The sequence below is a fragment of the Pseudophryne corroboree genome, chromosome 3, assembly GCF_028390025.1.
Source record: "Pseudophryne corroboree isolate aPseCor3 chromosome 3, aPseCor3.hap2, whole genome shotgun sequence".
Taxonomy (NCBI): Eukaryota; Metazoa; Chordata; class Amphibia; order Anura; family Myobatrachidae; genus Pseudophryne; species Pseudophryne corroboree.
The window spans coordinates 688,234,196-688,258,210 of NC_086446.1; the positions used below are offsets into that span (position 1 = coordinate 688,234,196).

A 24,015-nucleotide genomic window follows, 5' to 3' on the forward strand; every position below is an offset into this window, starting at 1 on the left:
TACCTCCAGGGCGAGTTTCACATCAGGAAGGCCATTTGGATCAATTGGCAAAACATGTGCTACATTAGATTTCTCAGGTCCTTTCCCGGCAGCCTTCTTGCCTTTTTCTGTAGGCGGTCTTGTCTCTGATCTTTTGTTAGTGTCTGACTCAGGTATCCAGCCAAGAATCAGGCCTTTGGCTAAGGCATTCGACAGAACCACCAGCAGCGTAAGATTCCTAAGTATCATGCAGTAGAAGGGAAGCAAGATAGGTTAGTACTGTGCAGAAATGATAATCTCACACGCTCAACTATTTTGATCAAGATTATTTTTTTTTTATAATGAACATAAGTTGTGAATATAGATTTTATAATTAATAACTATAATCAGACTTTTTTTTTTTTTTTTACAGAGTAGTGATTACATTTCTATAGGAATCTACAGGAGAAAGGTGCCAACTACAGAAAAATATATATGGTGTGGCGTGACACTCCTTTTGATGTTGTGTACACTGCTTCCAGAGTAGGCTTCTAATATCACTGTAATTTACAGGATATATAACTCCTCCGTTTATTAATAGCACTACTTTGATGGGATCATCAGTTATTCTGAAATAGAAGTCTAGTTACAGGAAAGCACCAGTCCTGTTATTTTGTGACTATCAATATAGAACACATTGCAAATCAATTTAGCTAGGTGCGAAACGCGTTCCAGAACGTGATTCCGCATCGTATCTACATCAGCGTTTTGTTCTCTCCAGAGATGCGTACATAAAATTCTGCAATTCTGCCGCTATTCAGAGATTTACACAGATTGCAAGTTATGCACTCCCCAAATCGTCTGCATCAGGCCTACTAACTGAACTGACTGACCCCTGTTAGTAATTCTATTACTTTTTACTTGGACATCAATGTAAAACCAGGAGAGTCTGACTAAACTACATGTACTTACACAAGCAACCTGTCTTAAATGGAGGGAACATTTTGCAATCTGGTTCTAAGAGTTCTATTAATGTAACTACTGTATGGTGAATAAATATATCCTTCTCAAAACATGTTCTATGTCACATGACAATAACAAGCCAGCCAATCATTAAAGTTTTTTTTGTTTTTTTTTAACGCAACAGATTAGACATGAAATCATCAATTTACAGTACAAGCAATAGTAAATGTTAACGTTAAGTACTAACCCACTGCTCCCGGTTTTCCTGAGGGCTGCAATCAGTTTCTTTAAGGTGTCCACGAGCACTGGTATCCTTTGAGATCCTACAATTTGCTTGTTGTGGTTGAGGATGTAGACAGCGGCATTGTGAGTTACCCAGGCCTCCTGTAACTCTACTCCCAATTCAGCCGCTTGCAAGAAATTTTCTGTAGCGTATGCTGAAAGCTGAGATATCCAGTCCCTAGTCAGGAAAGACAGAGGTAAATGTACTTTAAAGCTTGGTGGGTAAACTCCTAAAAAAACATGAACAATATTATTATTATTATCATCATCATCATCTAATATAACAGGCTTTGCAGATATAAAGGACGGATTAAAAAAAAATCTAAAAAATGGTCAACTGTCGTTTACTACTTTTATTCAAAACACCACTGATCCAACAACTGCGTCCAATGGGGGTAATTCTGAGTTGATCGCAGCAGGAATTTTTTTTAGCAATTGGGCAAAACCATGTGCACTGCAGGGGAGGCAGATATAACATGTGCAGAGAGAGTTAGATTTGGGTGGGTTATTTTGTTTCTGTGCAGGGTAAATACTGGCTGCTTTATTTTTACACTGCAATTTAAATTGCAGATTGAACACACCCCACCCAAATCTAACTCTATCTGCACATGTTATATCTGCCGAGGCACTTTGCGGTCAGCGGGGAGGTTACTTTCGGTCAACCTCTGACCGCAAAGTTCCCACCATTGGCTACAATGGAGCGCATAGGCGCTACATTGTATCTGTGCCGTGTGCTGCCTGACAGACACTACAGGAGCACACAGTCAATCAGGAGAGTGCCACGACGTGGCGCTCCCTGATTGGCTGAAGGGACCCTCTTTGACAGGAGTCAGGGGGGTCCTGGCAGTCGGGGGAAGGTGTCCCATGTGTAAACATGGGACCCCTTTCAGTGCGTGGTCGGGTTTCCGTTTTATTTTTTTGCCAAGTACGTGGATTATTCAAAGGTCAGATTCTACACTGGATTATGTGAGTATAATTTTTTTCACAGGTACCCCAAGGATTCTACATGGAGAAGAGGACCGAGCCTCGTGGGAACATAGGTAAGTATGTATGTATGTATGTATGGAGGTGTGCATGTATGTAATAAACTTATACTTTCACGGTGTGTGTGTCCTGTTTTTTTGGGGGGTATTTTTTTAGTAGTAGTACTACAGGTACCAGCGGGCCCGGTTTTCCACCGCATGCTGGTACTTGTGGTTCTCCAAGTACCAGCTTGCGGGGGAGGCTTGCTGGGACTTGTAGTACTGCTACTAAAAACAATATTCACATTTTTTCACAAGGCTATCAGCCCCCCATCCGCCGCCCTTGGATGGGGGGGACAGCCTCGGGCTTCACCCCTGGCCCTTGGGTGGCTGGAGGGGGGGGACCCCTTGATTTAAGGGGTTCCCACTCCTCCAGGGTACCCCGGCCAGGGGTGACTAGTTGGGTATGTAATGCCAGGGCCGCAGGGACCAGTATAAAAGTGTCCCCCGGCTGTGGCATTATGTACCTGGCTAGTGGAGCCCGGTGCTGGTTTCAAAAATACGGGGGACCCCTACGCTTTTTGTCCCCCGTATTTTTGGAACCAGGACCAGGCGCAGAGCCCGGTGCTGGTTGATTAAATATGGGGGAACCCCTTTCATTTTTCCCCCCATATTTTATCAACCAGGACCGGCTCAAAGAGCCCGAGGCTGGTTATGCTTAGGAGGGGGGACCCCACGCAAATTTTTTCTCAGTTTTTACACTAAACAGACCCTTTCCCATAGATAACCATGCACAGATCTCACTGATCCGTGCATGGTTATCCAAACTCGACTGGAAAAAGCAGGTCTATTTTTTTGCTGCTTTTTTTAACGATTCGAAAAAAAACAGACCCGCACTTGAGCACTCAGAAACTAACACCCAAATACGAATGAATAGTGAATGCCCGTATTGTATGAAATATCAGCCGCGTCTGACCGATGGTCTATTCATTCGTATTTCGGAACTTTGCAAATCAAACCATTACGAATAGTCCAAACACTGCCGAGATTGGTGCTTAGTGAATTCCCGGATTGGGACTTAGAAAAAAAAAAAAAAATCGGACAAACTCGAATTCTTAGTAAATATTGGCCTTGCTGTGCTGTGGGCAGGCAGAATGGCATGGCCCATGATTGGCTAATGCTTAGACTGTACAGAAAACTAGATGAGACACTGGTGCTTCTCCCAGATGGGAAAGTGCAGACAGGCATTTCTGGTATGCATAGATACTACTGTTTTTGCTACAGACCACAGTGACTTCATCTTGTACTTGGCCACATGGAGCTGGACATTGAGAAACTTTAAGGTGGGCATGAAGGTTTTCGTCTTAGACTGGAATAAAAACCCAAAAGTCTGATATTCTGGGACAGTGATAATGACCTTAGAACACACTAAATGATGTGTGTACCTGGCCAATAGGATAACCAATGTAACAATACATTGGTCGGCCCGTATACGCTGAGTGATATATCACACATTCACAGTCGCATTCACCTGAATCCTGTTGTTTGATGGGTCGTCCCACCGGGTGTGCAGCATGCCCGTCAGGACAACCTGGAAAACGACCCTTGGAAGCACTCAGTAGAGGGTACACATTAGATCGAGAGAAGGAGGATACACTGTTTCTTCTTTCTCCTAAATGGTTCCTCACTATCCTGAATACGTAGCACCTGTATAAATGTACTATAGCCTGATATCCCACTGTGGATGACTCCAGGGGGTAAATTTACTAAGATGGGAGTTCTATTTAAGATGGGAAGTTGCCCATAGCAACCAATCAGATTCCAGGTATTATCTTCTAGAAGGTGCTAGATAAATGAGAAGTAGAATCTGATTGGTTGCTATGGGCAACATCCCATCTTAAATAGAAATCCCATCTAAGTAAATTTACCCCCAGGTGCAAGTCAACAAAGCACTCACCTTCACCCTGGGAAGAGAAGTCTGAAGTGGAAACTTCACAGGACCATAATACAGAAGGAGCCTGAAGTTTTTAGAACTGGGATGTGGAAGCAGAGACCAGTAGGCTCTCTAGAGAGTAAGAAACCTGGACTAGAACCTGAACCATACAAATCACACCCTAGGCCACAGCGGTTTATTGGTAAAGGCAGGAAGGGTTTATGGATGACTGTCACCATGTTTCCCTTCCCAGAGGGAAGATAAAAGGAAAACATAAACCCTGTTCCACACCAATAAGTGGAAACAAACTTGACAAACAGGATAGTACCGTAAGTGTCACACAGAGCACTGCTAATAGGAAGCACCTCTCCCAGCCCATAGACACAGTTTAGTTTAAAAAAAAAAAAAACATAAAAAAACGAATATCTATTCCTTCAAATGAAACACCGTCAGGATTCTCAGAGTGATTATATAAATGTACCAGTACATGAAAAATAGGTGCAGGCTCAGAACAGAAGCACAGAGTTTATATCGGAGGTCTGTACCAGGGATCCCCAAAAGGAATGGGAGAGACAATGGAGCAGGTCATAAAAAAAAAAAGGAGTCGCAACCAGGAAGACCCAAGAGTTAGGAAAAAGTATCATCAACAGGCCGAATCAAGATACAGGTAAAAAGCATGTACTGTACAGTAGATACAAGTAAGCAGAACACTGGAGTACAGCAAGAGAGCTGTGTGCCATGCCTACAGCAGGGCAGAGAAGATCCCAGGGATGGCAATCTACGTAGATGGCTGCCCGTCAGCCAGAGACCGACACCTGGCTGCTGAGTACCAGCACCACCGAATAAGTTAAGGAGACACCGGGGTCTGGTGTGCATGACCTTACCACCTAACCACCCTCTAGGGGTGAGCACTGAAAACATAACTGTTGCTCTGGCAGTAACTATAACATAGTCAATATGTGTTGAAGGTAAGTTTTTTGGTAGGCATTGGAAACCCCGCCAAATGCGGAGTTACTAAGCAAGGAAGTACCAACCCCAAAGAATTAGCTAAATGGCGGAACACCCACAGAAGTCAGATCCCTCTGCCTACTGAAGCTGCCTGTTAGTAGAGGCCCACCGAACTCAGCATCTAAGCTGAGCTGTATGAGAAGCACATGCTGAGGCACGGTAGAGGTGACCCTACCTTACTGCAGATTATCTTTGGAGCAAGGTCTATAGCCTCCAGTGTCACAACAACCTCTGAAAGAATGCCCGGCTTGCTCTGGCACTTTCATAAGCTTAGGAGACAGCACATCTAGGTATAGAAGGGAGGAGTCTGCGTTTGAGCAGTTATATTGAAAGTGCCTAGGCTCCTCACACTATATAACTATATACAAGGAGCAGATTTAACAATGAGTGATAGTCTAGTTGTTATCACTCGTTATAAGAATATCACTTTTTGTTAAATCTGCCCCTAAATCCAGTGTTCCAGTGTCTTCCAGTGAAGACGGATGGAAAAACTATGATAGAAACAATAGGAATAAATATTTATCACATATTGTTATCACTACAGTAATAAAAAGAAAAACTATTACAACCAGTGAAAGTCAACCCTGTCATGGAGATGTAAAGTACATTGAAAATGATAAACAAGGGTACCCAATAAACCCCTTCTCCAGCAGAGTAGAGACTCTATAGACTACTGCAAATTGCCCATTTAGTAAACAACATCAAACAATCAAACAAAATGATGCTGAAAAACTCCCTTTTATGTATTGAAGCACAATGGCAATCAAAAGAAGCAACATACCACTACACAGTAATAATAGGATTTTGGTTACCTACTGGTAAATCCTTTTCTCGTAGTCCGTAGAGGATGCTGGGGTCCACATTAGTATCATGGGGTATAGACGGATCCACCAGGAGCCATTGGCACTTTAAGAGTTTGAGAGTGTGGGCTGGCTCCTCCATCTATGCCCCTCCTACCAGTCTAGAAAATGTGCCTGAGGAGACGGACATCTTCGAGAGAAGGAGTTTACACAGATAGTGGCGAGATTCACACCAGCTCACACATACAAGGCACATGAAGCTAATTAGCTTGAAACGCAGCAACCGTTGAAACATTACTTACCAAGTAACAATGCAGTACTCAACTAAAACGAAGTTGTACTGAACCAAATAACGATAGCAGGAAAACGAAGCGCAGGGCGGGCGCCCAGCATCCTCTACGGACTACGAGAAAAGGATTTACCAGTAGGTAACCAAAATCCTATCTTCTCTTACGTCCTAGAGGATGCTGGGGTCAACATTAGTACCATGGGGATGTACCAAAGCTCCCAGAACGGGAGTGAGAGCGCGTAGGCTCCTGCAGAACTGATTGACCAAACTTCAGGTCCTCAGCGGCCAAAGTATCGAACTTGTAGAACTTTGCAAATGTGTTCGACCCAGACCAAGTAGACGCTCGGCAAAGCTGTAAAGCCGAGATATCCCGGGCAGCCGCCCAGGAAGACCCCACCTTATGGGTAGAGTGGGCCTTAACAGACGTAGGACATGGCAATCCTGCCGTAGAATACGCATGCTGGATAGTGAACCTGATCCAGCGAGAGATCATCTGCTTAGAAGCAGGACACCCAAGTTTCTTGGGATCATACAGGACAAACAGAGAGTCCGATTTCCTGTGACGAGCAGTCCTCTTCACATAAGATTTTCAGAGCCCTTACAACATCCAAGGACTTTGATGAAATTGAGGAGTCAGTAGCCACTGGCACCACAATAGGGTGGTTGATATGAAATGCCGACACAACCTTCGGAAGAAACTGCTGACGTGTCCGAAGCTCAGCCCTATCTTCATGGATTATTAAGTATGGGCTTCTACAGGACAAAGCCCCCAACTCCGACACACGTCTAGCAGAAGCTAAGGCCAACAAAGTGACAGCCTTCCACGTGAGAAACTTGACCTCAACCTCCTGTAGAGGCTCAAACCAGTCCGACTGGAGGAACTGCAATACCATGTTAAGATCTCAGGGCACCATAGGCGGCACAAAGGGAGGTTGGATGTGCAGAACTCCCTTCAAAAAAGTCTGAACCTCAGGTAGGGCAGCCAACTATTTCTGGAAGAAAATGGATAGGACCGAAATTTGGACCTTCATGGATCCCAACCTCAGGCCCATATCCACACCTGCTTGCAGGAAGAGGAGAAAATGTCCCAGTTGAAACTCCACCGTAGGAAACTTGGACTCACACCAAGATACATATTTTTTCCAAATACGATGGTAATGTTTAGACGTAACTCCTTTCCTAGCCTGTATCAGGGTAGGAATAACCTTGTTCGGAATGCCCTTCCGAGCTAATATCTGGCGTTTAACCTCCATGCCGTCAAACGCAGCAGCGGTAAGTATTGATAGGCGAACGGCACCTGCTGCAGCAGGTCCTTCCGCAGAGGAAGAGGCCTCAGCTCTTCTAGCAGTAGATCTAGAAGATCCGCGTACCAAGACCTTCTTGGCCATGAGGATCGCTTGAACTTTTGTTCTCCTCTATGAGCTTTAGCACTCTTGGAATGAGTGGGAGTGGTGGAAACACGTACACCGACTGTAAAACCCACGGAGTCACCAGGGCGTCCACCGCTACTGCTTGCGGGTCCCTCGACCTGGAACAATATCGCTGAAGCTTCTTGTTGAGACGAGAGGCCATCATGTCGATTTGAGGTAAACCCCAAAGATCTGTTACCTCCGTGAACACCTCCGGATGGAGTCCCCACTCTCCTGGATGGAGATCGTTTCTGCTGAGGAAGTCCGCTTTCCAGCTATCTACTCCCGGAATGAAGATTGCTGACAGCGCCAATGCGCTTTTCTGCCCAGAGGATGATTCTTGTAACCTCTGACATTGCAGCTCTGCTCTTCGTTCCGCCCTGTCTGTTGATGTAAGCCACTGTCGTTACATTGTCCGACTGCACTTGAATGGCTCGATTTCTCAGAAGATGGGCCGCTTGGAGAAGACCGTTGTAAACGGCTCTTAGTTCTAGAATGTTTATCGGCAGGCCGGCTTCCAGACTTGACCGACTTCCTTGGAATGTCTCCCCTCGAGTGACTGCGCCCCAGCCTCGGAGACTTGCATCCGTGGTTAGAAGGATCCAGTCCTGAATCCCGAACCTGCGGCTCCCCAGAAGGTGAGGTAGTTGCAACCACGAGAGGAATGAAATCCTGGCCTTTGGTGAGACGTATCTTCTGGTGCATATGTAGATGGGATCCCGACCACTTGTCCAGGAGATCCAGTTGGAAGGACCGAGCATGAAACCTCCCGTACTCTAGAGCCTCGTAAGAGGCCACCATCTTTCCCAGAAGGCGAATGCACTGATGAACCGACACCCGGGCTGGCTTCAGGACATCCCGGACCATTGTTTGTATCACCAACTCTTTTTCCTCTGGAAGAACCACCCTCTGCACTCCCATGTCGAGGATCATTCCCAGAAAGGACAACCTCCTGGTTGGTTCCAAATTTGATTTTGGAAGATTCAGGATCCAACCGTGTTCCCTGAGCAGGTGGGTCGTGAGAAGGATGGACTGTAACAGCATCTCCTTGGACGGTGCCTTTATCAGCAGATCGTCCAGATATGGAATTATGTTCACCCCCTGTCTGCGGAGGAGAACCATCATTTCCGCCATTACCTTGGTGAATACCCTCGGTGCTGTGGAGAGGCCAAATGGCAGAGCCTGGAACTGATAGTGACAGTCCAACAGTGCGAATCGGAGATAAGCCTGATGCGGCGGACAAATTGGAATGTGGAGGTACGCATCCTTGATATCCAGGGATACTAGGAATTCCCCCTCTTCCAGACCTGATATCACCGCCCTTAGAGACTCCATTTTTAACTTGAACTCCTTCAGAAAGGGATTTAGCGATTTTAGGTTCAGAATAGGCCTGACCGAACCATCCGGTTTCGGTACCATGAAAAGGTTTGAATAGTAACCTTTGTTTTGCATATGAGGAGGGACCGGTACAATAACCTGTGCCTCCACCAACTTCTGGACGGCTGCCTGCAGGACAGCCCTGTCTGCCAGCAAAGCTGGCAAGCCTGATTTGAAGAATCGGTGGGAGATCTTGAAATTCTAGCCTGTACCCCTGGGACACGATATCTTGCACCCAGGGATCCAGGTCGGACGACACCAAGACGTGACAGAAATGCCTGAGTCTCGCTCCCACCGGCCCCACCTCCGGGGCGTGCAGTCCACCGTCATGCGGAGGACTTCAGCGTACCTGAAGCAGGTTTCTGTTCCTGGGAACCCGCAGCAGCAGGTTTCTTGGATTTTGGCCGACCCCCCCTAAAGAAGGTGTTGGACGGTCTGGCCTTTCGTGGCTTGGCAGCCCGAAAGGGCTGTGATGCAGTTGAAGAAAAGGGTTTCTTCGTAGAAGGTGCAGCTGAGTGAAAAAAAGGTGGAGTTACCCGCTCTAGCCGTGGAGATTCACGCATCTAACATTTCCCCAAAGAGAGCCTGACCTGTGTAGGGTAGGGTCTCCACACTCCTCCTGGATTCTGCATCGGCAGACCACTGTCACAGCCACATTACTCGACGAGCTGAGAAAGACATGGAAGAAATTCCTGCAGCCATGGAACTCGGGTCTTTCATGGATTCTACCAGAAATCCTGCGGAATCCTGAATGTTACGCAAAAACAATTCAACATCAGATTTATCCATAGTATCCAAATCTCCAAGTAACGTGCCTGACCACTTTACTATAGCTTTGGCAATCCAAGCACTGGCAAAAGTGGGATGTAATATAGCCCCTGAAGCCGTGTACATGGATTTGAGTGTATTATCAATTTTATGATTAGCCGGCTCTTTCAAGGCGGTGGATATTGGAACTGGTAAAACCACCTTTTGTGAGAGTCTGGATACAGACGCGTCAACAATGGGCGGGTTTTCCCATTTTTTTCTATCCTCCATAGGGAAAGGAAACGCCACCAGGACCCTTTTAGGGATCTGGAATTTTTTCTCAGGGTTTTCCCAGGCTTTTTCAAAAATAGCATTTAATTATTTTGATGTAGGGAAGGTTAGCGAGGCTTTCTTATTTTCAGTGAAGTAAGCCTCCTCAACCTGCACAGGTGTTGTATCAGTAATATTCAACACATCCCTAATGGCCTCTATCATCAACTGCACCCCTTTTGCAAAAGATGCTGCCCCCCTCAACACATCCCCATCACCGTCCTCAGTGTCAGAATCGGTATCCGTGTCATCCTGCATAATCTGAGCAAGAGCACGTTTTTGGGAATATACAGCGGGGGGCCCTGAGGTAACAGATCTGGGCCAGACTGCCATAGAGTTCTGTAAAGCCTGAGTTGCAGACTCATTCTGTGAAACCCTAGTAGAAATCTGAGAAATCATAGATTTGATAAGAGGATAACCACTCAGGCTCCCTTGCTGGTATCTGTGCTAAAACAGTGCAATCCTGATTACATGGAATGGGATCATCCTGAGAGGACATATCCTCCGCAGCATATGACACAGAGTCCCTGGACATAGCTTAATGGAGACCACAGACACTCCACACACACACAGGGGAGGGCAGACAGTTTCACCCCCAAGAATGGCAAGACAGACACAGAGATTGGAGCCAACCCACACACAACGCTTTTTAGGTAAAGGGAGACCCCCAACCAGCACTGACTGTGCACCTTAATAGGTGACACAGCCTGTATACAGCCTCCCCCCCCCCCTCCTTCTAAAATCCCATGGTACCGTGAGAGATAGCTAAAGTTGTTCTGGAGGGACTTGCTCTTCACTGACAGTGTTGTCCAGGCAGGAAAATGGCGCCGAACGCTGCTGGGTCCACTCTGAGGAGAAGCTCCGCCCCCAAAATGGCGCTGTCTTCCCGCTCTTCATAGGATACTAGCAGAGATCTTGGGACCCCGACAGGCTGTGTGACCAGTGTAGGGTGTAGGCGCTGGCTCAGGGCGCACTATGTACCGCTGAGCCAAAGAGCACAGTTAGTACTGCGCTCCATACCCTGTTGCCGCCATCTTCACACTGGCCCCCTGCATGCTTGGGGGGTCGGTGACTCACTCGCCACTGATCTTCTGGCTCTGTAAGGGGGTGGTGGCATGCTGCTGGGGTGAGCGATCCCCTGTGGCGGGGAACGATCGATCCCCTCAGGAGCTCAGTGTCCTGTCAGCGGAGATAGTAGCTCAGATCCAGCAGGGCGGACACTATTCCCCACCTTAGTCCCACGAAGCAGGGAGGCTGTTGCCAGCAGCCTTCCTGTAAATTGATAAACTCTAAAAAAAACATTTACTAGGAAAACTCAGGAGAGCTCCCTAGCTGTGACCGGCTCCTCTGGGCACATTTTCTAAACTGAGTCTGGTAGGAGGGGCATAGAGGGAGGAGCCAGCCCACACTCTCAAACTCTTAAAGTGCCAATGGCTCCTGGTGGACCCCAGCATCCTCTAGGACGTAAGAGAAAAACTGCATAGAGGTCCAGGATTAGATATGGTTATTATAGGGAAATAAATATGCATCAAACAGTCCCAAAAAGACAGATTGCCAAAGTGACAGTGAAATCCAACACAGGGCCGCATCTAGGAAGGCACGTGCCCTGGTGCCAGATTTAAGGGGGCAATGAGATGGTCATAGGGGGAGGCTTCAAAGGATAGGCCATGGCTGGATTAAGGGGGGCACAGGGGGGGGATGTAACCCCTGGGCCCCTCTCTCAGGGGGCAACCTGGCCGGAGCTACTCTGACCCATCTTTAGTTAATGACTGGTCCAATGATTGTGACTGGGCTCAGTGCCTGCGTCACTGGCCTAATCAACAGGGTGCAGGCATAGAGGGACACTTGGCACATTAAAGTTTTTTTCCCCTATCTGTGCTGCATGAGTGATGTCATGACGTCACACACTGCGAAGAGCAGTCTGTGAGGGGGAGAGACTGTTATGAACCACAAGCAGTGGTTCATTCCTGTTTGCTTTCCGTTTATGTATTTTGTACTATAGTTCTGTTCGCATGCCAGGATTTCCATTGCACTGGTTTAGAAGACTCTTGTTCGCCGCCGGTGGTGAGTCGGTGTAATTGCAGCCTGTTTCTATGTGTTTAGCCTCACCTGTCTGATAGTTGATCATTATGTGGCGAGTCTCTGTACTGCAATCTGGCTCTTGTCTGTGTTACTCTCACCTGTAGGTATTTGGCCATTACAGTGTGCCTGGTCTCCAGCCATCCTGATTGGGGCGTGTTCCCTTATTACCCAGCTAGCTCTGCAGTTCTGAGCTGGTGATAGACGTTTGTAAAAGATACCTGTATGTTCCTGGTTGGTTTCATGTCCAATATTGTATCGGTGTCCAGGTCTTGTTTGATAGTGGAATCCTGCATACTCGGTTCTGGCAGAATCTGGAGTTTACTACTGTCCACCTGCATTCCTACCTTCAGTGAGAACCTGTCAGCTTCTGGAGAACTGCTTCCTGCCCTGGAGTGTTCTTGTCCTGGAATCCTGTAGTTTGCCTATCCTGATCCAGTAATCCTATGTCTTGGTGTCCACCGGTCTGTAGTTGGAATTCTGCCGGTCCTCCGGTCCAGAGAGCCAGTGTCTGCAGCTTTGGGGGTTCTTGTCCATCTGCCAGTATTCATACCGGTTTCGTGAGTAGCGGCTCTGCTGCATCCCTCGGCCTAGGCCGCAGCATCTTGTTATATTTGTTTTGGAGTTTCTGCAGAGGGTTCTGCGTTGGCTGTCCTTGCCAGTATACGACAGTGTCGTGTAGGCGTATGGACAGCATTGCCTTTGTTGTTGTTAGTCTTGACGGCTGAGCCGCACATACTTTCATTTAGTTCTGTAGCGCCCCTAACTTTGTATTTCTGTCTTTAGTTAGAGGTTCCCCTTGTAATCGCCCCGTCTCAGTTTACGCCTAGTCTCCAACTAAGACCGGGGGGCATCAGAGTTGGGCAGACTTAATCCACCCTTCAAACGCGGCTGCCGTGGGCCCAAGAAACCATAGTCTCGCAGGAGTAGGCTGATCACGAGGGTGAGACAACGGAGTCAGGGTTTCCGTAAGGGTTGCTGCCGAGCTCCGTATCTACTGCAGCATTACGTTCCTGTACTTGGGGCTTGTCCACCCTGTTCCCAGAGTACCGAGTACAGTGAACGTAACTGAGACACAGACTGCTGCAGCAATACAGGAAGGGGGGGGGGAAAGCAGCCTACTACAGGGGCACACACAAATCCTATCATCAGTCCTACCCAACGCATTTTACAGCTCCTGACAGCTATACGGCTTGGTAATCTGACCTTGATTTCAGTTGAGGTCCTTACAGTAATCCCTTATTTTCATAAATTGTGTTTTAATCACTGTAGCATTGAATATGAAATTAGTTTCCACGTAAACATATCAGTCCTAATGACCAATGGTGAATGAAAATATATCTTTCTTATAATATCTAAAAGTTTTCAGCTGTGTTTTTTGTTCAGTTACCAAACACGTGTGTATACGATCCTTACTTGTGATTCCCATGCTATTACATTCTACTTGATTTCATTGTTCTTTATTGAGAATGACAGCATCCCTGAAGTACATGTATGATCACTGAACCAAAACCTGCTGGGGACCAAGAAACACAGAACCGCCTGCAGCTCTAGGCACCATTTTCACAGACAGGAATCAATGTGTCATATCACATGCATCAGAATTGAACCATAAACTCTATGCTTGCCTCATTGTTTCCAAAGTTTTCAGCATCTGAAGCAATCAAAGATTAATAGTTGGAGTCTAAGCAAGATATAGAATCTTCTGGAACTAAAATTAATTAATCACATTCCAAATTGAGAGTGTTAATCAGTTCATTATGTTTATTCCCAAGAACGATTCCAACTGCACTTTAACAATGAGATGTACAATCTCAAGTAGCAAATGTAGTATAATTGGAACTGTAAAGTCAGTATTAAAATGCAAGTGTAGATTTATAAATAATTAGTTTAGAGCAATAAAACTAGTACTATGTCTGTATTTAAAAATATCAAATTGTTTCCTTTTTTCCTTTTAAAACATATCAGGCATTCCCAACCACGGTCCTCAAGGCACACCAACAGTGCATGTTTTAGTGATATCCAGGCTTCAGCACAGGTGACTTAATTAGTACCTCAGTTATTTTGATTTAACCATCTGTGCTGCAGCCTGGATATCACTAAAACCTGCACTGCTGGTGTGCCTTGAGGACCGTGGTTGGGAATGCCTGACATATATCCTATGCTTTAACCTTTAACTATGTGATTATGGCAGTTAGGCTCACCATAGCTACCCTGCAAGGAGGACAGTGGGGGTCACTCAGATCTGATCGCTAAGCAGCGATTTTTGCTGTCCTGCAATCAGATAGTCGCCGTCTACACAGGGAGTGTATTTTTGCAGTGCTAGTGCGCGATCACATGTGTAGCAGAGCTGTACAAACTAATTTTGTGCAGTCTCTGAGCAGCCCAGGACTTACTCAGCCGCTGCGATCACATCAGGCTGATCGGGACCGGATTTGATGTCAGACACCCTCTCTGAAAATGAATGACCCGTCTGCGTTTTTTCCAGACATTCCCTGTAAACGGTCAGTTGCCACCCACAAACGGCCTCTTCCTGTCAATCTCCTTGCGATCTCCCTTGCGAAGGGGATTCTTCGCACCATTCCGTCGCAGGGCGCTGATGCCCATAGCAGACGTGCGATGTGCACAGCAGCGATCAGATCTGAATGACCCCCAGAGTCAGAAAGGAACATAATACAGATAAGATACATTTAAACATACAGATGTGTCTTCATACAGTACATCTAGCCTCAATACACCATGTAGTGGGAGATTCCTGGCATGAGTGCGCTGACAGATCCCGTGCAACTCCGCTAGTGTCTGGCATCTTTGCCGGAAATGTGTCTTATTAGCATCGCTATGTGAATATGACGCACAGGCAGACTCTGCTGAATAAGATGATATGTGGCATGCCTATATTCTGTCTGTGACCGTGGCTGTAACTGCATACGAAATGGTATGATACAGTGTTTTCTAGGAAAACCATATAGCATACCATTTTGTACGCAGATACAGCCACGGTCGTACACAGAACACAGACATGCTGCATGTATTTTAATACACATAAGCTGCTTGTGCGACCCATGTACTGTACATAATTTACACAAATACTGAACAGGTTATAATAAGCAGCTTGGTAATTACCTTTATCCATTGCTTTGTTTGTGTAGAATGATAAAACGATTGCTATTTCTGAAAATTTTTCAACAGGTTTATGTGACGAACATGGCAACAACAGACACATGGCAAGTGATGCAATGAGTAGAGAGTGAATGGCCCCCCTGAGCTCTATTTTCACTGCAACATCCTCCCCCGCCTTCAAAATCCCCTGCCATAAAAACATATATATTTGGAGGATAGCTAAGAAACATTAAAACCAGATACAAGCTTTAAAAGGTACATACTGTACCTGGTAATTTATAGTTAATTACTGTATGTGGAATTACTGTTAAAATTACAATAAAAAATAAGAATTTACTCACCGGTAATTCTATTTCTCGTAGTCCGTAGTGGATGCTGGGTACTCCGTAAGGACCATGGGGTATAGACGGGCTCCGCAGGAGACTGGGCACTCTTAAAAGAAAGATTAGGTACTATATCTGGTGTGCACTGGCTCCTCCCTCTATGCCCCTCCTCCAGACCTCAGTTAGGGAAACTGTGCCCGGAAGAGCTGACATTACTAGGAAAGGATTTGGAATCCAGGGCAAGACTCATACTAGCCACACCAATCACACCGTACAACTCGTGATAACTATACCCAGTTAACAGTATGTACAATAACTGAGCCTCTCTCAACAGATGGCTCATACAATAACCCTTTAGTTAAGCAATAACTATATACATGTATTGCAGAGAGTCCGCACTTGGGACGGGCTCCCAGCATCCACTACGGACTACGAGAAATAGAATTACCGGTGAGTAAATTCTTATTTTCTCTGACGTCCTAGTGGATGCTGGGTACTCAGTAAGGACCATGGGGATTATACCAAAGCTCCCAAACGGGCGGGAGAGTGCGGATGACTCTGCAGCACAGAATGAGCAAACTCAAGGTCCTCCTCAGCCAGGGTATCAAACTTGTAGAATTTTGCAAAAGTGTTTGAACCCGACCAAGTAGCAGCTCGGCAAAGTTGTAAAGCCGAGACCCCTCGGGCAGCCGCCCAAGAAGAGCCCACCTTCCTCGTGGAATGGGCTTTTACTAATTTAGGATGCGGCAGTCCAGCCGCAGAATGTGCAAGCTGAATCGTGCTACAGATACAGCGAGCAATAGTCTGCTTTGAAGCAGGAGCACCCAGCTTGTTGGGTGCATGCAGGATAAATAGCGAGTCAGTTTTTCTGACTCTAGCCGTCCTGGAAACAAAGTTTCAGGGCCCCGACTACGTCCAGCAACTTGGAATCCTCCAAGTCCCTAGTAGCCGCAGGCACCACAATAGGTTGGTTCAAATGAAACGATGATACCACCTTAGGGAGAAATTGGGGACGAGTCCTCCATTCTGCCCTTTCCATATGGAAGATCAGATATGGGCTTTTACATGACAAAGCCGCCAATTCTGACACACGCCTAGTCCAAGCTAAGGCCAAAAGCATGACCACTTTCCACGTGAGATATTTTAGCTCCACGGTCTTAAGTGGCTCAAACCAGTGGGATTTTAGGAATCCAATACACGTTAAGATCCCAAGGTGCCACTGGAGGCACAAAAGGGGCTGAATATGCAGCACCCCTGTAACAACGTCCGAACTTCAGGCAGTGAAGCCAGTTCTTTTTGAAAGAAAAAGGGATAGGGCCGAAATCTTGGCCTTTATGGATCCTAATTTTAGGCCCATAGTCACTCCTGACTGTAGGAAGTGCAAGAATCGACCCCCCTGGAATTCCTCTGTGGGGCCTTCCCGGCTACACACCAAGCAACCTATTTTCGCCATATACAGTGAAAAAGTCTTGCTGTCACGTCTTTCCTAGCCTTTATCAGCATAGGAATAACTGCATTCGGAATGCCCTTTTCCGCTAGGATCCGGCGTTCAACCGCCATGCCGTCCAACACAGCCGCGGTAAGTCTTGGATCAGATAGGGTCCCTGTTGCAACATGTCCTGACTGAGAGGCAGAGGCCATGGGTCCTCTGAGAGCATTTCTTGCAGCTCCGGGTACCGAGTCCTTCTTGGCCAATCCGGAGCAAAGAATATTGTTCACACTCCTCCGTTTATTACAATTCTCAGCCCTTGGGTCTGAGAGGAAGAGGAGGGAATATATAGACCGACTGGAACACCCACAGTGTTACTAGTGCGACCACAGCTATCGCCTGAGAGTCCCTTGACCCAGCGTAAAACCTTTTTTATCTTTTTATTGAGGTGGGACGCCATGTAGTCCACCTGAGGCAGTTTCCATCAATTTGCAAAACTGCGTGAAGACTTCTTGATGAAGTCACCACTTTCCCGGGTGGAGGTCGTGTCCACTCCCGGAATGAACACTGCTGACAGTGCGCTTACTTGATTCTCCGCCCAGCGAAGAATTCTGGTGGCTTCTACCCTCGCCACCCTGCTCCTTGTGCCGCCCTGGCGGTTTACATGAGCCCCTGCGGTCTGACTGGATCAGAACCGGTTGGTCGCGAAGCAGGAACTCCGCTTGACTTAGGGCGTTGTATATGGCCCTTAGTTCCAGGATATTGATGTGAAGGCAAGTCTGTTGGCTTGACCACAAACCTTGGAATTTTCTTCCCTGTGTAACTGCCCCCCACCCTCGGAGGCTTGCATCCATGGTCACCAGGACCCAGTCCTGAATGCCGAATCTGCGGCCCTCGAGAAGGTGAGCACTCCGCAGCCACCACAGGAGAGACCTGGGGGATAGGGTGATTAACCGATGCATCTGAAGATGTGATCCGGACCACTTGTCCAGTAAGTTCCATTGTCCTTGCATGGAACCAGCCGAAGGGGATGGCCTCGTATGATGCCATCATCCTTCCCAGGACTCGAGTGCAGTGATGCACTGACACCTGTTTTGGTTTTCAATGGATTCCTGACCAGTGTCATGAGCTCCTGAGCTCTCTCTATCGGGAGATAAACCCTCTTCTGGTCTGTGTCTAGGATCATGCCTAGGCGAGGCAGATGAGCTGTAGGAACCAACTGCGACTTCGGAATATATAGAATCCAGTCGTGTTGCCGTTTCACTTCCAGAGAAGGTGAAACGCTGTCCAGCAACTGCTCTCTTGATCTCGCTTTTATGAGGAGATCATCCAAGTATGTGATAATAGTGACACCTTGCTTCCGCAGGAGCACCATCATATCCGCCATTACCTTGGTGAAATTGGTAATGACAATCCCGTACCGCAATTCTGAGGTACACCTGATGAGGTGGATAAATGGGGACACGAAGGTATGCATCCCTTATGTCCCGATTCATTTCAGGCTTGCAATGACCGCTCTTAGCGATTCCATCTTGAACCTGAACCTTTTTAGGTATATGTTCAGGGATTTTAATACAATATGGGTCTAACCGAACCGTCTGGTTTCGGGATTATAACATGGTCGAATAATAACACCCTCTTGTTGAAGGAGGGGACCCTTGACCACCACCTGTTGAAGATACAATTTATGAATTGCAGTTAACACTGGCTCCCTCTCTTGGGGGGAAGCCCGCCGGGTCCTCGGTGAGGGGGCATCTTCTCACAGTCCAGCCTGTATCCCTGCGATACAATTTCTATTGCCCAGGGATCTAACAGGGAGTGAACCCACTTGTGGCTGAACTTACGAAGGCGGGTCCCCACCGGGCCTAGCTCCGCCTGTGGAGCCCCAGCGACATGCGGTGGATTTTTGTAGAGGCCGGGGAGGACTTCTGTTCCTGGGGACTAGCTGTGTTGTACAGCTTCTTTCCTCTGCCCCCGGCTCTGACAAGAAAGGACGCACCTCAGACTTTCTTGTGTCTTTATTCGAAAAGCTGCATTTAATAATGTCGTGCTTTCCTAGGCTGTGCAGGAATATAAGGCAAAATATCAGAATTACCAGCTATAGCTGTGGAGACCAGGCCCGAGAACCTTTCTCTACACAATCCTCAGCCTTCCATATGCCTCTTAAGTCGGCATCATCTGTCCAATGTATTCTACAGGACACGTCAAGCAGAAATCGACATAGCTTTTGTCTCTAGGACCCAGTATACTCATGTCCCTTTGGGCATGCTTTATAATTATATATCTATCACTTAAGACAGCATCTTAAAATATTTATATGCATACTAGGGTCTCAATCTCTGCTGATAAGGTACCTGTCCACGCTGCCACAGCGCTATAAACCCATGCCGACACAATCGCCGGTCTGGGTAGTATACTAGAATGTGCACACTATCTGCAGGATCCCTGAGAATAGCTAGTGCAAACAGGACACCCAAGGGGAAGATTCTCAACACATCCTGGCCCTAGTGGGGAAAGGATACAGCCTGAGAATTATCTTGTGGGAAGCTGCCGTCTCTTGTCTGGAGATTCCCGCTCTTTTTCCTCATGAGAGGAGGGAAATTTACCTCAGCATTCTTCCCCTTAACATGTGTACTCTCGTGTCAGGGACAGATGAGTCATCAGTGATATGCAAATCATCTTTTATTCCAATAATCATATATTGAATATCTTTTAGCCCTCTTGGCTGTAACTTTGCATTATCGTAGTCGACAGTGGAGTTAAACTCCGTGTCGATACTTTGTTATTTTGGATAGTGAACATAGAGAGACTCTGAAGGACTCTGTGACATAGGGACAGACCAGGGTAGATTTCCTTTCTGTTCCCTAACCTTTTGTGCAATAATTTTACCTCAGCACTTACACGTATCCAAACAGGTGTCGGCATTGTCGACGGAGACACCCTCCCACACACATATCCGCTCTATCACCTCCTTAGAGGAGCCTTTTACCTCAGACATGTCGACACACGCGTACCGACACACCACACACACAGGGGATGCTCTATTTGAAGACAGTTCCCCCACCAGGCCCTTTGGAGAGACAGAGAGAGAGTATGCCAGCACACACCACAGCGCTATATAATACAGGGATGTACACTATACTGAGTGATTTTTCCCCTATAGCAGCTTATATACACAGTTTTGCGCCTAAATTTATGTGCCCCCCCTCTCTTTTTTACCCTTTGTGTACCAGGATACTGCAGGGGAGAGCCTGGGGAGCTTCCTTCCAGCTGAGCTGTGAAGAGAAAATGGCGACGGTGTGCTGAGGAAGAAGGCCCGGCCCCCTCAGCGGCGGGCTTCTGTCCTTTTATGTACTTTAATGTAGAGATGAGCGGGTTCGGTTTCTCTGAATCCGAACCCGCACGAACTTCATGTTTTTTTTCACGGGTCCGAGCGACTCGGATCTTCCCGCCTTGCTCGGTTAACCCGAGCGCGCCCGAACGTCATCATGACGCTGTCGGATTCTCGCGAGGCTCGGATTCTATCGCGAGACTCGGATTCTATATAAGGAGCCGCGCGTCGCCGCCATTTTCACACGTGCATTGAGATTGATAGGGAGAGGACGTGGCTGGCGTCCTCTCCGTTTAGAATTAGAATAGATTAGAGAGACACTTGATTTACTAATTTTGGGGAGCATTAGGAGTACTCAGTAGTGTACAGTGCAGAGTTTTGCTGATAGTGACCAGTGACCACCACTTTTATTTATAATCCGTTCTCTGCCTGAAAAAAGCGATACACAGCACACAGTGACTCAGTCACATACCATATCTGTGTGCACTGCTCAGGCTCAGGCCAGTGTGCTGCATCATCTATATATATTATATATCTGTCTGACTGCTCAGCTCACACAGCTTATAATTGTGGGGGAGACTGGGGAGCACTACTGCAGTGCCAGTTATAGGTTATAGCAGGAGCCAGGAGTACATAATATTATATTAAAATTAAACAGTGCACACTTTTGCTGCAGGAGTGCCACTGCCAGTGTGACTAGTGACCAGTGACCTGACCACCAGTATATAATATTAGTAGTATACTATCTCTTTATCAACCAGTCTATATTAGCAGCAGACACAGTACAGTGCGGTAGTTCACGGCTGTGGCTACCTCTGTGTCGGCACTCGGCAGCCCGTCCATAATTGTATATACCAGTGACCTAACCGTGGTTTTTTTTTCTTTCTTTATACATACATACTAGTTACGAGTATACTATCTCTTTATCAACCAGTCTATATATTAGCAGCAGACACAGTACAGTGCGGTAGTTCACGGCTGTGGCTACCTCTGTGTCGGCACTCGGCAGCCCGTCCATAATTGTATATACCACCTAACCGTGGTTTTTTTTTCTTTCTTTATACATACATACTAGTTACGAGTATACTATCTCTTTATCAACCAGTCTATATATTAGCAGCAGACACAGTACAGTGCGGTAGTTCACGGCTGTGGCTACCTCTGTGTCGGCACTCGGCAGCCCGTCCATAATTGTATATACCAGTGACCTAACCGTGGTTTTTTTTTCTTTCTTTATACATACATACTAGTTACGAGTATACTATCTCTTTATCAACCAGTCTATATATTAGCAGCAGACACAGTACAGTGCGGTAGTTCACGGCTGTGGCTACCTCTGTGTCGGCACTCGGCAGCCCGTCCATAATTGTATATACCAGTGACCTAACCGTGGTTTTTTTTTCTTTCTTTATACATACATACTAGTTACGAGTATACTATCTCTTTATCAACCAGTCTATATATTAGCAGCAGACACAGTACAGTGCGGTAGTTCACGGCTGTGGCTACCTCTGTGTCGGCACTCGGCAGCCCGTCCATAATTGTATATACCACCTAACCGTGGTTTTTTTTTCTTTCTTTATACATACATACTAGTTACGAGTATACTATCTCTTTATCAACCAGTCTATATATTAGCAGCAGACACAGTACAGTGCGGTAGTTCACGGCTGTGGCTACCTCTGTGTCGGCACTCGGCAGCCCGTCCATAATTGTATATACCACCTAACCGTGGTTTTTTTTTCTTTCTTTATACATACATACTAGTTACGAGTATACTATCTCTTTATCAACCAGTCTATATATTAGCAGCAGACACAGTACAGTGCGGTAGTTCACGGCTGTGGCTACCTCTGTGTCGGCACTCGGCAGCCCGTCCATAATTGTATATACCACCTAACCGTGGTTTTTTTTTCTTTCTTTATACATACATACTAGTTACGAGTATACTATCTCTTTATCAACCAGTCTATATATTAGCAGCAGACACAGTACAGTGCGGTAGTTCACGGCTGTGGCTACCTCTGTGTCGGCACTCGGCAGCCCGTCCATAATTGTATATACCACCTAACCGTGGTTTTTTTTTCTTTCTTTATACATACATACTAGTTACGAGTATACTATCTCTTTATCAACCAGTCTATATATTAGCAGCAGACACAGTACAGTGCGGTAGTTCACGGCTGTGGCTACCTCTGTGTCGGCACTCGGCAGCCCGTCCATAATTGTATACTAGTATCCAATCCATCCATCTCCATTGTTTACCTGAGGTGCCTTTTAGTTGTGCCTATTAAAATATGGAGAACAAAAATGTTGAGGTTCCAAAATTAGGGAAAGATCAAGATCCACTTCCACCTCGTGCTGAAGCTGCTGCCACTAGTCATGGCCGAGACGATGAAATGCCAGCAACGTCGTCTGCCAAGGCCGATGCCCAATGGCATAGTACAGAGCATGTCAAAACCAAAACACCAAATATCAGTAAAAAAAGGACTCCAAAACCTAAAATAAAATTGTCGGAGGAGAAGCGTAAACTTGCCAATATGCCATTTACCACACGGAGTGGCAAGGAACGGCTGAGGCCCTGGCCTATGTTCATGGCTAGTGGTTCAGCTTCACATAAGGATGGAAGCACTCAGCCTCTCGCTAGAAAACTGAAAAGACTTAAGCTGGCAAAAGCACCGCAAAGAACTGTGCGTTCTTTGAAATCCCAAATCCACAAGGAGAGTCCAATTGTGTCGGTTGCGATGCCTGACCTTCCCAACACTGGACGTGAAGAGCATGCGCCTTCCACCATTTGCACGCCCCCTGCAAGTGCTGGAAGGAGCACCCGCAGTCCAGTTCCTGATAGTCAGATTGAAGATGTCAGTGTTGAAGTACACCAGGATGAGGAGGATATGGGTGTTGCTGGCGCTGGGGAGGAAATTGACCAGGAGGATTCTGATGGTGAGGTGGTTTGTTTAAGTCAGGCACCCGGGGAGACACCTGTTGTCCGTGGGAGGAATATGGCCGTTGACATGCCAGGTGAAAATACCAAAAAAATCAGCTCTTCGGTGTGGAGGTATTTCACCAGAAATGCGGACAACAGGTGTCAAGCCGTGTGTTCCCTTTGTCAAGCTGTAATAAGTAGGGGTAAGGACGTTAACCACCTCGGAACATCCTCCCTTATACGTCACCTGCAGCGCATTCATAATAAGTCAGTGACAAGTTCAAAAACTTTGGGTGACAGCGGAAGCAGTCCACTGACCAGTAAATCCCTTCCTCTTGTAACCAAGCTCACGCAAACCACCCCACCAACTCCCTCAGTGTCAATTTCCTCCTTCCCCAGGAATGCCAATAGTCCTGCAGGCCATGTCACTGGCAATTCAGACGAGTCCTCTCCTGCCTGGGATTCCTCCGATGCATCCTTGCGTGTAACGCCTACTGCTGCTGGCGCTGCTGTTGTTGCCGCTGGGAGTCGATGGTCATCCCAGAGGGGAAGTCGTAAGCCCACTTGTACTACTTCCAGTAAGCAATTGACTGTTCAACAGTCCTTTGCGAGGAAGATGAAATATCACAGCAGTCATCCTACTGCAAAGCGGATAACTGAGTCCTTGACAACTATGTTGGTGTTAGACGTGCGTCCGGTATCCGCCGTTAGTTCACAGGGAACTAGACAATTTATTGAGGCAGTGTGCC

At 46.8% G+C, this 24,015-nt stretch overlaps 1 protein-coding gene across 3 annotated transcripts in view; it reads right to left on the minus strand.

Moving 5' to 3' along the window:
* CFAP46 (cilia and flagella associated protein 46) overlaps positions 1-24,015 on the minus strand; it is a 798,890-nt gene that overhangs the window by 399,225 nt on the left and 375,650 nt on the right. For all 3 annotated transcript variants that reach the window (XM_063962013.1, XM_063962014.1, XM_063962012.1), the window contains exons 19-20: positions 1,169-1,381; positions 4-217 (exon numbers count right to left, since the gene is read on the minus strand). In XM_063962013.1, coding sequence (XP_063818083.1) covers positions 4-217; positions 1,169-1,381 — 427 coding nt within the window. The remainder of the gene's footprint in view (positions 1-3; positions 218-1,168; positions 1,382-24,015) is intronic.